The sequence below is a fragment of the Embiotoca jacksoni genome, unplaced genomic scaffold (assembly GCF_022577435.1).
Source record: "Embiotoca jacksoni isolate LCO1_2020_lvr unplaced genomic scaffold, fEmbJac1.0.p SCAF_104, whole genome shotgun sequence".
Classification (NCBI taxonomy): domain Eukaryota; kingdom Metazoa; phylum Chordata; class Actinopteri; family Embiotocidae; genus Embiotoca; species Embiotoca jacksoni.
Genome location: NW_027185235.1, coordinates 401,272 through 416,271, shown reverse-complemented (window position 1 = coordinate 416,271; position 15,000 = coordinate 401,272). Strand labels below are relative to the sequence as shown.

The window sequence follows — 15,000 nt, the reverse complement described above, 5'->3', positions numbered from 1 at the left end:
TTCATACGTCCCAACAGAGGACCGTCACACACAGACCATGTGGGGACCTGAACCTACGAACACGTTTCTGTAAAACTAAACTGAACTTTCAGTCTCTTCCTTCAGTGTCTGAGCGTTTCCATGGCGACACACTTTAAAGGTTAAATCATGCAACCATCAATTATTTCCATTAAAATGTCCGACAGAGCTGAACGTCTGTTCGGTTCCTCCGGAGATCCAAACAGACCGAAAGGTTCTGAAGGAACACAAGAACCAAAAGAAGCTTCATCTTCATCATTTTAAAAGGGCTTCATAATACGTTGGAGGAAGAGGAGGATGATGAGGAGGAAGAGGAAAAGGAGGAGGAGGATGAGGAAGAGGAGGATAATATTCCATCAGCTCGTCTTATTTGTTTTAAAGATTGAAGGTTTTAAGGAGAAATAAAGAAATGAAGAGCGTGACTGTCCGTCAGGACAGAAGGACTCTGATTGGTTCCCTCACTGAAGATGATTTTCGAGAACAAACTCTCATCGACTCCGACAGAAAACAGTTTGTTTATCAGGGAAGACGTGTCGATGTGAAACGAAGGAGGAGAAAAGCTGGAAATGGACTCGAGGAGGAAGGGTCAAAGGTCAGCCAGTCAACAATCATCGATCAATGGCCAATCAGGAGAGAGGTGGTGCTTCACATGGAGGAGTAATAAAGGATGATGGAGGATCGGGGGGGCTTGATGCTGTGGGGGGTGTGGGAGGGGGGGGGGGTGTTGATGCTGGGGCAAGACGACAGAAAAAAGACAAACAGGAAGTAGAAGAGCTTCAGATTGTTTATTGACTGTTAGCAGATCAATCATCATCAGTCCTTCCTGCTGGGTGATGATGTCATGTTCTTTTGGACCAATCAGCAGGAGCCCCAACCAACCGACACTCTGGCACCGAGCGTTTATTCTAATGAGCGTTTATTTCTGCTGAACGTTTACATTTTGTCTAATTACCCATGATGCACTGCTCACACTGTTCTGCTGTCGTTTCCTCAAACGTTGACGAGTATTTTCATCCTTGTACTTTTGATCTGATGGAATCTGCAGCGAGTTCTGAACCTTCTGGTTCTGATTCTGATCAGCTGTGAATGTGTTGAGAAGTCGACCTGCTGCTTTATATCCAGCTGACAGGCGTGTTGTCATTTAACAGGCGTGTCGTCATGTGACAGGCGTGTCGTCATGTGACAGGCGTGTCAGCAGGAACACGTCGAGATGAACTTCTTTGTTTGTGTCTGCAGCCGACCAGTGAAGAAGACCTCTGCCCCATCTGCTACGCCCACTCCATCTCCGCCATCTTTAAACCCTGCTCACACAAGTCCTGCAAGTGAGTCCACACACACACACACACACACACATGTACAGGTGTGTGTGTGTGTGTGTGTGTGTGTGTGTGTGTGTGTGGCAGCATACATATTTCATGTTGTCTTGGTGGGTTTCATTTATCTGAGCTGGTTCTTCCTCAGCAGCTGTTTGGATCACTGCTGCTGATTGAGAGTCTGTCAGAAGGCATGAAGCATCTACAAGGCCGAGCTGAGGCTCATTTTACCCGACCTGTCTGTCTGTTCTCCTGAACGTTCTCCTGAACGTTCTCCTATGTTCTCCACAGAGCCTGCATCAACCAACACCTGATGAACAACAAGGACTGTTTTTTCTGCAAAGCTACGATCACCGGGGTCGAAGACTTCAGCAAGCCCTCCTCCTCATAACACACACACACACACACACACACACACACACACACAGACACACACACACACACAGACGCACCAGACACACGTCAGCTGTAGAACATTTTCAAACCAACAGAACATGAAGAACATCAGAGAACCCAAAGATCCTCACAGGTGTGTTCAACGTCCACATGAAGACGGTTCCACCTGAAACACTGTTGGTTGTTTTCTGCAGAAACAGGAAGTAAACATGAAGTGAACTTGTAGTTTATCAGGTCAACATCACATCAGTTTTACTGTCAGGAAACTTAGCATAGCAGGAGGTTTATTTACAGCCTGCAGGGGGCATCTTCACACACACACACACACACACACACACACACACACACACACACACACACACACAAACACACACACACACACACACACACACACACACACACACACACACACACACACACACACACACACACACACACACACACACACAAACACTGCGTTTTCCTTTAAATAAATGAACTGGAAGTTTGTTACAGAACAACAACTATCGACCTGCTCTGACCTTTGACCTCTGACCTCTGACCTCCGTCTCTTCTGTAAATATCGTTAATATCTGTAAACAGAGCATCCCAGTAGAAACACAGGAAGCTCTTTTGTACTGATTAAAGGGAAGTTAGCTCTGAACACAAGAGACCCGCAGCCGGTCGGACTTCCTGTTCTGACGGATCTTTGGACGTTCTTCTGGTTCTGGAGACAGAAAACATGTTGGATTAAACCGCAGCAGGTTAAAATGTTCGAAACTCAACAAACAAGAACAAACTGAAGTGTCTGAAATGCCGTCAAAATAAAAGCCTCAAACTCTAAATTCAGTATTTTCCATTTCTTTTTCAGTTTCTTTTGTTTTTCTAACATTTAATGTCGACCTAAATGTTCGCTTGAAATACAAGTTTCATTTGTATTCTTTGTTCTGGATATCATCGCGCTCTAATCAGGAAAAATACAATTTTAAAAATAAAAATAAAACTGAAAACGAGGAAAATAAACACTACGAATCGAATGTGAAACAGCAGAAACCATTTAAACGTGAAGATGAAGCTTCAAACATGAACAAGTTATTTATTGAACAGATTCTAAACTCCAACGTTCATCAGATGATCAATGATGTGAAGGTCTTCATGTGGTGGGAACATGTTGCATATCTGCAGACTGAATGTAGAAGAAATGTTGGACCGATCGGTTCTGTTCTGTTGTTTCACGGTTCTGTTCAAGTTCTGGTCTGAAACCTGAATCCTGCTGACCAGCTTTTACTCTGAAGGGCTGTCGGACAGGAAACGCTGACGATGTATTTAAAGCATGCCAGTGTTTGCAGAGCTGCAGTGTTGGACCTCCCGAGGGGGGAGGGGGAGGGGTGGTGGGGGTCTTGCTTTCTGTTTGTCCTTTGAGAGTGAGAGTGGAACAAACCCACGATGTAACCACATTAAATTATTTATCCTGAAACAGAAACTCGACTCGTGTTTTTTATTTTAAGGATGAAAACAGATCTGATATTTCTGTGTTTCAGCTGTCAAGCAAATATAGATGAAGAATCATGTGACCAACAGAGGATTTGAGAAAAGACATGGCGTGCTGGTATGATGAGGCAGGAGGCGTGGCTTACTGGGACCAATCACAGACAGGTTCAGATCCAGGAAGTGACAACGCTGTTCTGAGTTATTTTGTTTTCTACGTGTTGTTGATAATACTTCCTCTAAATCACGTCATAGTTTCAGGAGAATGTGTAACTGTCACGCCTAGACTCCGCCAGGCGTGGCTATCTCACGTTTTACTGTAGTAGTAGTAGTAGTATCAGTAGTAGTAGTACTATCAGTATCACCAGTAGTAGTAGTATTAGTAGTAGTATCAGTTGTAGTAGTATTACTAGCAGTAGTAGTATCAGTAGTAGTAGTAGTATCACTAGTAGTTGTAGTAGTAGTACCAGCAGTGGTAGTAGTATACATATATATATATATTTATACAAGCTAATAATTTACGGTACTTTGATTTAAACTTAGATGTACCATCGTTAAAGACAAATGTAGTCTGACCTCAGCACCTGGTGTGTGTGTGTGTGTGTGTGTGTGTGTGTGTGTGTGTGTGTCACCTGTTGGTTTGTCCAGAAACCGGACACCAGGCCGAGTGGACAGAGTTTATAGATCGAGACAGAAATAACTGCAGCAGAGCAAACGAGGTGGGGGGTGGTGGGGTGGGGGGGGGGGGTAGGACACTAGGACACTGAGTGTATTTCTAGTGGAACAGGAACCTCTTTCCTCTGATCAATGGAGAAGCAGTTTATGAGCTTCAGTGTGTGTCATCCAGTATCTGTGACCTCTGACTCTTCATCATCATCTTCATCACTTATGAAGATCGTTTCTCAGCTAAATTCTTCAGTCTGTCACCAAAACCAACAGAACTGGTTCCAGTTCAACCAGTGATCAGACAGTAAACATTAAACAGAAGAGCTTCATTCTGTCATGAATCTCTGTCGCCGCCTACAGGTCAGACCTCAGCACTGCAACACCGCAACTGTTTTATTGATAATTTACTCAGGACTGCAGGAGAAAATACTTCGTTTTTATGTCCTTTCACTGCATTTCTATATGTTGGAATTATTTTCTGGAGTTTTGTGTTCATTAATCAATAATCAATAATCAGATCTCATCCTGTTGTATATATCTGTAGTACTGCAGAGTCATCTTTTCCCCTGGCAGCACAGGAACTAAATCTGTGCTCTTCATCTGAAATGATTGATTGATAAATTGATTAGTTGTAATGTGTAATGAAATGTTTAAATTATTTTTAAGCACAAATAGTAAACATGTTCTATTTTCTAGCTGCTCATGTGAATGTTTCACAGATTTTGTTGATTTAATGATACTAAAATCAACCGGATATTTGACTGACGGTGGATCAGATAAAAAGGATGTTTGAATGTTGCTCATCTCTGTTTTCTGATGTTTAATAATCTGAACAGTCAGTAGATTATCAACATTTTAGTCCTGTTTTAAGAAATGACAAAAAAAACACGATAATAATCCTTTAAAATTAATGTTTTCACATCCAAAACTGTTAAAATAGAAAAGTATGCTCAGCAAATATAGAAAACTATTTTTCATAAAAAACATCACGTAAACAAACTGAAATTAAAAGGTTTGATATCCTGAAATTGATTATTTGTTTGTTATGATCAGGACTGATGATTGTGAAACAAGAACTCCATAAATAATATTCTGAATATTTAATATTGAGGTGCTGAGTGTGATTTATTAAGCTGTCGGATAATAAACTGAACTATGAACCAGTTTATTTCTGACAAACCCAAAATATAAAAACTGATCAAACAGATTCATCATGAACTTTTTAATAAATCTGATTAATCAGAGTTTATAGATCTGAGAGCTGATGGTCTTATTTGACGGAGGAGCTGCGGCTTCTTTAATCAGGTTCTTTATTTAGAACCTGATTAAAGAAGCCGCAGCTCCTCCGTCCTGCCAGCAGGTGGCAGTGTTGAGCTGAATCAGGAGGATCAACGTCACTGTTTGGAGGACTAGTGTGTGCGTGTGTGTATGTGTGTGTATATATGTGTATGTGTGTGTCACTGTTGAGTTTTATGTGTTTTCATTTTTGCATTGCTCTGCTGAGCACCTTAAAATGACATATTGACAGCTCATTCCACACACACACACACACGCACACACACACACACACACACACACACACACACACAATATACACACACAATTAATACTACACACACACAAACACACAGACCTTCCCCTGTAGGATGATTGGTCGGCTGATCAGCTGAACTCTGATTTGCTGCAGAGTTGAACACACCAAGGTCACGCCTGCCCTGCAGAGAGTGAGTGACAGACAGTGAACTCACCACAGACTGTGCTGCTCTCCTTCAAAATAAAAGCTTTAAACACAGGTGTGGGGAGAACCTGTCAGTCCGGTTCTGGTCCTCCTTTAGTGACCTGAAACACTCTGCTGACACCTGTCACTCAAAAACACTCAGTCAGCGGACACCTGTCACTCAGGACTCAACACAGATCTAAAGTATCTATTAGCACATATTTAACCAGATAAATGACTAAAGTTTTACATATAATAAATATTATTCTTAATCAGCCGGTCATGTTGAGTATGTTTTACCATGTTCACCTGTAGAGCTGAAAACAAACAGCAGGGGGCAGCAGAGCACCGGTGCAGCGTCCGGTCCGCTCGAACCACAGAAGAAGAAGCCCCAGCAGGTTAGCAGGTCGTTAGCAGCATGCTAACAGGCCGCGGTCGGAGCCCCGGGCTTCAGAGCAGCGACACGCCGGCGGGGACGTCTCTGTGCCGGTCAGTCCGTCCGGTAAACTCCGGTGGAACAACCACGGCAGTGTTTCACTGCAGCTTCCTCAGGTGAGAAGTTTTACAGGTGAAGGTCAGCAGTGGGAGGAGTTTATATTTAATGTAGTTGAGGAAACCCACCTGGTGGAGGTTTGTTCAAAGCTGTTTTTATCGTCCTGGTTGATTTACAGATAAACTGTAAATTAATCCGTGAGATTATTGGTTTATTAAAAGGTTTCTGGAGATTTTGGATCCTTTGAACATTTCTTGAAATGAAACCATGTGAGAAGTTTGGAAGGAAAAAATCCTCGTTTTTACCGACTCAGAGAGCCGACGACACGCCGTCAGGTTGGAACCTCTGGTTTCATCGTAAAGTCAAATATAATTATAAATGTAGTGGACAGGAAGTAGAAATGACCTTTAAAACTCAAGTAAAGTAGATTTAAAGGTTCCAGGGTCGATCAGTCAGTTCAGAGAGTTCCTGAACGCAGCACGGTGCTTAAGTTCACACCTTAACGTCAACATCAATGATGTCATCACTAACTGGACCTCTCTGAACTCTCTGATTGGCCCTCGTACTGCAGGTCGGTTTGAGGCGCTTCGTTAACTCCTGAACTTTTCGTTAACTCACAGACGACCTCCAGCGAGCGTCCTGTTTTTACGAGGAAGGACAACGACGGTTCGTATCAGTCCGGTTTTAAATCAAACGCCAGCGAAGACGTTGGCGTGTAAATGTCCGCTCAGTGAACCCTTCAGGCGGATCCTCACAGCACCGACGGTCCTTTCACAGGACCGGAAGAGGATCTGAGTGGCGCCGCTTCGCTGCCGGACTCGGAGTGGACCGAGGAACGGTTCTGTTCGGACCGCGAGGAGCTGGAAGTCGTTTTCTCGGCTGTCTCGAGGGAGGACGGGATGGAGGAGGAGAGCAGGGTGACTCTGAAGATGAACGTTTGCCACAAAGCTCACTGTCACATCATCGGCGACGGAGGCGGCAATGTCCAGCGGGTGGAGGAGGAGACGGGGTGCTACGTCCACCTGCCGGACTTCAACCTGAAGAAGAACGGAACCAAGAAGAACAACGTCATCATCAAAGGGCCGCTGGAACGGGTGGAGGCAGCTCGAGTCCAAGTGATGGCGCTGGTTCCGTTTGTTCTGTCCTTCAAGCTCCCGGACGTCCTGCAGGCTTCGCCCACCTCCCCCACCGTGCGGTCCATCTGTCAGACCTTTAACCTCAGGGTGTCCTTCCAGCCCCCGACGCGCCGCTACGGTGCCAGCTGTGTCGTCTACAGCTCGCAGAATAACGCTGACCGGGTCAGAACCGGCGCTGCTCTGTTGATGGAGCAGCTGGCCGGCGGCCTGGCGAGCACCATCTCCGTCAGCACCTACCTGGACATCGCTCCGAACGTCCACCGCTTCGTGAAGGGACAAAACAACAGCAACGTCAAAGACATCGGCCATAAGACGGGAGCTCAGGTCCACTTCCCCGAGTCGGACAGCGCCCACCGGAACCACACCGTCTACATCCAGGGCAGCCTGGAGGCCGTCTGGACCGCCCGCCGGCACCTGCTGGGCTGTCTGCCGCTGTCCTTACGGTTCTACCTGAGAGAGGACGTGGAGGTGGATCCGCAGTGTCTGACGGCGCTGATGGAGCAGCTGGACGTCCTCATCAGTACCAAACCCAAAGAGCCCGGAAGGACGGTGACGGTGAAGAGCGTGGAGAGGAACGCACTCCGCATGTACCAGGCCCGGACGTTCCTGCTGGGTCTGGAGAGCAGTGGGTCTTCATGCTGTGATGATCTGAATCCCACCGCTCACGGTCCGTCCCCATCCTGGTCCCCGTCCCGGTCGCCGACCCAGTCCCTGACCCCGTCCCCGACCCCGACCCCGTCCCCGATCCCGCCCCTCAGCAGCCAGGACGTCCCGTCCAGAGCTGGACCGGGTCATCTGGATCTCCTGGGTGCGACAGCACCCCACTCCCTCCCCAAGTCTGATGCCTCCATGAACCCCCCACCGACCCCGGACCCCTGTACCCCCACCCTGCCGCCAGGTGAGCTACCTGGCCCCGCCCCCTCAGACAGGCGGTCCTGCGGCGCCACTGACTGCGCTCCTCGCGGACATGTCCATCATCCCGGCTCGGTCTCCGGGAGTTTAGACCCTTCAGGTTTGAGTCCAGCTTCATGTGACTCGGTCCAGCAGGTAACTGGAGACAATCCTACAGAACTGGTACCGATCAAGTCCAGTCCAGAATCAGAACGGAGCATGCCCAGAAGCCCCTCTGACCCAGAGCTGAAACAGAAGACGTCCTCAGGGACTCCACAGACTGTGGTCCTCCTGCCAGGCACCAAGAACTCCCACCTCCATCCTGACCTAATGCTCCCGGGCCCCGCTTCCGGCCCGGCTGATGGTCCTGAGAGGAATAAGAGAGGTCCGGTTAGCAAGCAGAACAAAGAGGAGAGGGTCTGACCGGCACCAGAGACCACGCAGCTGTCCGACTGTGAAAGGAACAAACGGTTGAGTCCAGCAAGCGCGGCAGCCAGAACCCGTCCCTGAAGGACTCGGAACTGCCGCAGTTCTTAAGTAAACCGGGCCTGGGGAAGTACACCGACGTCCTCCAGCAGAACCACGTCGACCTGTAGACCTTCCTGACTCCGACCGACCAGGACCTGACCCGGCTGGGAATTCCGTCCCTTGGGGTCTGAAGGAAGATGCTGCTCGCCATCTCAGAACTCAACAAGAACCGGAGGAAGCTCTTCCAGAGACCCATCAGGTCCTCCTTCCTGAAGTGGGGACCAAGCGGCTGCCTCCCCCCGCTGGTATCCCGCTGACGGAGGTCACAGGGTCATCAGTCGATGGGAGGCGTCCATAGAACCGACCCAGGACCGTCCATGAAGCGGACCGGCTCCGGAGACCTCCAGTGGTTCCAGGTTTCAGGTTCTTTTAATGTTAACGTTCCGTTTTCTTTCAGTGTAGAAATGATCTTTTTAAGAAGTTTTACCTGAAGTACCAAAAAGGTTCCTCAGACTCAGGAGGTTCATGGGTTCCTCCTGGTAGAACCGCCGGGTTCTCTGGACCTTTGAAGAGGGATAATCTGGTTCTTCTTCTCCTTGTTCAACAGAACAAATGTTCAATCATGTTTCAGGCACAAACTTCTGTAAAACACAACAAGAGCCGTCCAACAAACAATCCGTGCTCAGAGACGTCCAACAAACGATGCGTCCTCAGAGATGTCCAACAAATGATACGTCCTCAGAGACGTCCAACAAACGATCTGTCCTCAGAGACGTCCAACAAACGATGCGTCCTCAGAGACGTCCAACAAACGATGCGTCCTCAGAGATGTCCAACAAACGATCCGTCCTCAGACGTCCAACAAACGATCTGTCCTCAGAGATGTCCAACAAAGTGCGTCTGTGTATTTTCAGTTTTTCCTCATACGTTCAGTATAAAAGATTCTGATTTAGTTTTAAAGATTCTGATTTAGTTTTAAAGACTGATTTAGTTTTTAAAGACTCTGATTTAGTTTTAAAGACTCTGATTTAGTTTTAAAGATTCTGATTTAGTTTTAAAGACTGATTTAGTTTTAAAGACTCTGATTTAGTTTTAAAGATTCTGATTTAGTTTTAAAGACTCTGATTTAGTTTTAAAGATTCTGATTTAGTTTTAAAGACTGATTTAGTTTTTAAAGACTCTGATTTAGTTTTAAAGATTCTGATTTAGTTTTAAAGACTGATTTAGTTTTAAAGATTCTGATTTAGTTTTAAAGACTGATTTAGTTTTAAAGACTGATTTAGTTTTAAAGACTCTGATTTAGTTTTAAAGATTCTGATTTAGTTTTAAAGATTCTGATTTAGTTTTAAAGACTGATTTAGTTTTAAAGATTCTGATTTAGTTTTAAAGACTGATTTAGTTTTTAAAGACTCTGATTTAGTTTTAAAGATTCTGATTTAGTTTTAAAGATTCTGATTTAGTTTTAAAGACTGATTTAGTTTTAAAGATTCTGATTTAGTTTTAAAGACTGATTTAGTTTTAAAGATTCTGATTTAGTTTTAAAGACTCTGATTTAGTTTTAAAGATTCTGATTTAGTTTTAAAGATTCTGATTTAGTTTTAAAGACTGATTTAGTTTTAAAGACTCTGATTTAGTTTTAAAGACTCTGATTTAGTTTTAAAGACTCTGATTTAGTTTTAAAGATTCTGATTTAGTTTTAAAGACTCTAGATTTAGTTTTAAAGATTCTGATTTAGTTTTAAATATTCTGATTTAGTTTTAAAGACTGATTTAGTTTTAAAGACTCTGATTTAGTTTTAAAGATTCTGATTTAGTTTTAAAGACTCTGATTTAGCTTTAAAGACTCTAGATTTAGTTTTTAAAGACTGATTTAGTTTTAAAGATTCTGATTTAGTTTTAAAGACTGATTTAGTTTTAAAGACTCTAGATTTAGTTTTAAAGACTGATTTAGTTTTAAAGACTGATTTAGTTTTAAAGACTCTGATTTAGTTTTAAAGACTGATTTAGTTTTAAAGATTCTGATTTAGTTTTAAAGATTCTGATTTAGTTTTAAAGATTCTGATTTAGTTTTAAAGACTGATTTAGTTTTAAAGACTCTGATTTAGTTTTAAAGACTCTGATTTAGTTTTAAAGACTGATTTAGTTTTAAAGATTCTGATTTAGTTTTAAAGATTCTGATTTAGTTTTAAAGACTCTAGATTTAGTTTTAAAGATTCTGATTTAGTTTTAAAGATTCTGATTTAGTTTTAAAGACTGATTTAGTTTTAAAGACTCTAGATTTAGTTTTAAAGATTCTGATTTAGTTTTAAAGATTCTGATTTAGTTTTAAAGACTGATTTAGTTTTAAAGACTCTAGATTTAGTTTTAAAGATTCTGATTTAGTTTTAAAGACTCTGATTTAGTTTTAAAGACTGATTTAGTTTTAAAGACTCTAGATTTAGTTTTAAAGACTGATTTAGTTTTAAAGATTCTGATTTAGTTTTAAAGATTCTGATTTAGTTTTAAAGACTCTGATTTAGTTTTAAAGACTGATTTAGTTTTAAAGACTCTGATTTAGTTTTAAAGACTTTAGATTTAGTTTTAAAGACTCTGATTTAGTTTTAAAGACTCTGATTTAGTTTTAAAGACTGATTTAGTTTTAAAGACTCTGATTTAGTTTTAAAGACTTTAGATTTAGTTTTAAAGACTCTGATTTAGTTTTAAAGACTCTGATTTAGTTTTAAAGACTGATTTAGTTTTAAAGATTCTGATTTAGTTTTAAAGACTCTAGATTTAGTTTTAAAGATTCTGATTTAGTTTTAAAGATTCTGATTTAGTTTTAAAGACTCTGATTTAGTTTTAAAGATTCTGATTTAGTTTTAAAGATTCTGATTTAGTTTTAAAGACTGATTTAGTTTTAAAGACTGATTTAGTTTTAAAGACTTTAGATTTAGTTTTAAAGACTCTGATTTAGTTTTAAAGACTGATTTAGTTTTAAAGACTCTGATTTAGTTTTAAAGACTCTGATTTAGTTTTAAAGACTTTAGATTTAGTTTTAAAGACTCTGATTTAGTTTTAAAGACTGATTTAGTTTTAAAGACTCTGATTTAGTTTTAAAGACTGATTTAGTTTTAAAGACTCTGATTTAGTTTTAAAGACTTTAGATTTAGTTTTAAAGACTCTGATTTAGTTTTAAAGACTCTGATTTAGTTTTAAAGACTCTGATTTAGTTTTAAAGACTTTAGATTTAGTTTTAAAGATTCTGATTTAGTTTTAAAGACTGATTTAGTTTTAAAGACTCTGATTTAGTTTTAAAGACTTTAGATTTAGTTTTAAAGACTGATTTAGTTTTAAAGACTGATTTAGTTTTAAAGATTCTGATTTAGTTTTAAAGACTGATTTAGTTTTAAAGACTCTGATTTAGTTTTAAAGACTTTAGATTTAGTTTTAAAGATTCTGATTTAGTTTTAAAGATTCTGATTTAGTTTTAAAGATTCTGATTTAGTTTTAAAGACTGATTTAGTTTTAAAGACTGATTTAGTTTTAAAGATTCTGATTTAGTTATAAAGATTATTATTTAGTTTTAAAGATTCTGATTTAGTTTTAAAGACTGATTTAGTTTTAAAGACTGATTTAGTTATAAAGATTATTATTTAGTTTTAAAGATTCTGATTTAGTTTTAAAGACTCTAGATTTAGTTTTAAAGATTCTGATTTAGTTTTAAAGATTCTGATTTAGTTTTAAAGACTCTGATTTAGTTTTAAAGACTCTGATTTAGTTTTCAGTGACAGGTGAGCAGAGGATGTTTATTTGAACAGATTCAGAAGTTTCCCTCCAATATCATCTCTTGTATTAGTCGTGTTGTTATTTGAAGAACAGTTTGGTTTAACTTCATAATAAATGTTCAGGTTTCGTTCTGTCCGCTGTCTGCAGCTGCTGCTTCTGTGATATGAAGTCACTTCTGTAACGGAGCTCTGTGTTCCTTATTTGAACTTTATCACCGTTAAGACAGAAACTGAAAAACTGCAGAAAATAAATGTTCAAAGGATGCAGACAAAATAAAACATGTTTGTGCACGCTGGCTTTTAATTCATCAACTTTTAGTTTGAATGGAGACAGACAGACAGACAGACAGACAGACAGACAGGAGGACAGACAGACAGCATCACTACCTGCTGAACATGTTGAGAATAAATTCAGTTCTCTGAATCCACTGCAGCCTGGATTCATTCTGGAGGAACAGAAAATGGATTTTCTTCATTGTATTTAATACTGATGACACACACACACACACACACACACACACACACACACACGCACGCACGCACGCACGCACGCACGCACGCACGCACGCACGCACGCACGCACACACTCACGCACACACACACACGCACACACTCTATAAGACCTGACTACTAAGAGGTCTGATGAACCTGATCAGTGCTGATCATCCGGAGAGATTACTGTACTGAAAGTGATGTGTGTGTGTTTCTTGGCTGTGCTCTACAGGAGTGTGAGTGTGTGTGTGTGTGTGTGTGTGTGTGTGTGTGTGTGTGTGTGTGTGTGTGTGTGTGTGTGTGTGTGTGTGTGTGTGTGTGTGTGTTGTAAAGGAAAGGTCTGACGGTGCAGATAAGTTTGGGTCTGGTTCTGCAGACGTGGTATCTGTTTCTTGGATCGCCTCTGAAGCAGCTCATCGATCTGCTGCAGAAAAACACTTTCTGTGGGTTTGTTAGGAGCAGGAGGCAGCAGGAGGTTCCAGGAGGCAGCAGGAGGTTCCAGGAGGCAGCAGGAGGCTGCAACGCTTGTCTCAGTGAGTCCACAGAGACGCAGTAAAAGGAGGTTGTGCTGCTCGTTGACCCTCCAGTTGGAGGCAGGAGACCTTCAGCTGCACCTCCAGGTGCTCCTGCTCCTCCACCTCCTCCTACATCTGCTGCTCCACCTCCTCCTAGATCTGCTCTCCACCTCCTAGATCTGCTCCTCCACCTCCTCCTACATCTGCTGCTCCACCTCCTCCTACATCTGCTCTCCACCTCCTCCTACATCTGCTGCTCCACCTCCTCCTAGATCTGCTCCTCCACCTCCTCCTACATCTGCTGCTCCACCTTCTCCTACATCTGCTCTCCACCTCCTCCTACGTCTGCTCCTCCACCTCCTACTACGTCTGCTCCTCCACCTCCTCCTACATCTGCTCCTCCACCTCCTCCTACATCTGCTGCTCCACCTCCTCCTAGATCTGCTCCTCCACCTCCTCCTACATCTGCTCCTCCACCTCCTCCTACATCTGCTGCTCCACCTCCTCCTACATCTGCTCTCCACCTCCTCCTACATCTGCTCCTCCACCTCCTCCTACATCTGCTGCTCCACCTCCTCCTAGATCTGCTCCTCCACCTCCTACTACATCTGCTCCTCCACCTCCTCCTACATCTGCTGCTCCACCTCCTCCTAGATCTGCTTCTCCACCTCCTCCTAGATCTGCTCCTCCACCTCCTTCTACATCTGCTGCTCCACCTCCTCCTAGATCTGCTCCTCCACCTCCTCCTAGATCTGCTCCTCCACCTCCTCCTAGATCTGCTCCTCCACCTTCTCCTACATCTGCTCCTCCACCTCCTACTACATCTGCTCCTCCACCTCCTCCTACATCTGCTGCTCCACCTCCTCCTACATCTGCTCTCTACCTCCTCCTACATCTGCTGCTCCACCTCCTCCTAGATCTGCTCCTCCACCTCCTACTACATCTGCTCCTCCACCTCCTCCTAGATCTGCTCCTCCACCTCCTCCTACATCTGCTCCTCCACCTCCTCCTACATCTGCTCCTCCACCTCCTCCTACATCTGCTGCTCCACCTCCTCCTACATCTGCTCTCTACCTCCTCCTACATCTGCTGCTCCACCTCCTCCTAGATCTGCTCCTCCACCTCCTCCTACATCTGCCCTCCACCTCCTCCTACATCTGCTCCTCCACCTCCTCCTACATCTGCTCCTCCACATCTGGATGTTAAATCAGCAGCTTAACACATCTGTGAGTGTGAACAGGCTCCGCCTCCATCCCGCCACACTCAACACGTTTAGATGCAGCATGACACACGACGCTTTTATTATTTTAATTTTATTTTAATTTAATTTATTTCACTTTATTAATCCCCGAGGGGAAATTACAGAGCGACATGTTGACATCCTCTCTGCTCTTCATCCTCTCTGCTCTTCATCCTCTCTGCTCTTCATCCTCTCTGCTCTTCATCCTCTCTGCTCTTCATCCTCTCTGAGTCTTCCTCTGATTTCTCTCCTGATGAAACATTTGCTCCAGTTACTTAATACTTCATGAAGGTGGTTGATCGTCCGTGTGCAGCACCGTGCTGCGTTCAGGAACACTCTGAACTTTGATCCTCCTCAGTGAATAAAGACAGACATCATGTCAGCTGACTGTTCTGCACCAGAACTCTATGACATCATAAGTCACA

General features: G+C 43.1%; 2 protein-coding genes across 3 annotated transcripts in view; both read left to right on the top strand.

Moving 5' to 3' along the window:
• Positions 1–2,551, top strand: part of LOC138214035 (E3 ubiquitin-protein ligase RNF123) — a 45,797-nt gene extending 43,246 nt beyond the window's left edge. For both annotated transcript variants that reach the window (XM_069175395.1, XM_069175399.1), the window contains exons 39-40: positions 1,255–1,340; positions 1,623–2,551. In XM_069175395.1, the coding sequence (XP_069031496.1) occupies positions 1,255–1,340; positions 1,623–1,722 (186 nt within the window). In that variant the 3' untranslated portion in view covers positions 1,723–2,551. The remainder of the gene's footprint in view (positions 1–1,254; positions 1,341–1,622) is intronic.
• A 4,415-nt stretch (positions 2,552–6,966) lies between these two features.
• On the top strand, positions 6,967–13,607 carry LOC138213948 (protein bicaudal C homolog 1-A-like). Its single transcript, XM_069175288.1, has 5 exons — positions 6,967–8,514; positions 8,559–8,689; positions 8,759–8,870; positions 13,197–13,353; positions 13,408–13,607. Exons 1-5 carry the CDS (start codon positions 6,970–6,972, stop codon positions 13,605–13,607), a joined length of 2,145 nt encoding a protein of 714 aa, XP_069031389.1. The 5' UTR covers positions 6,967–6,969.
• The last annotated feature ends 1,393 nt before the right edge of the window (positions 13,608–15,000 follow it).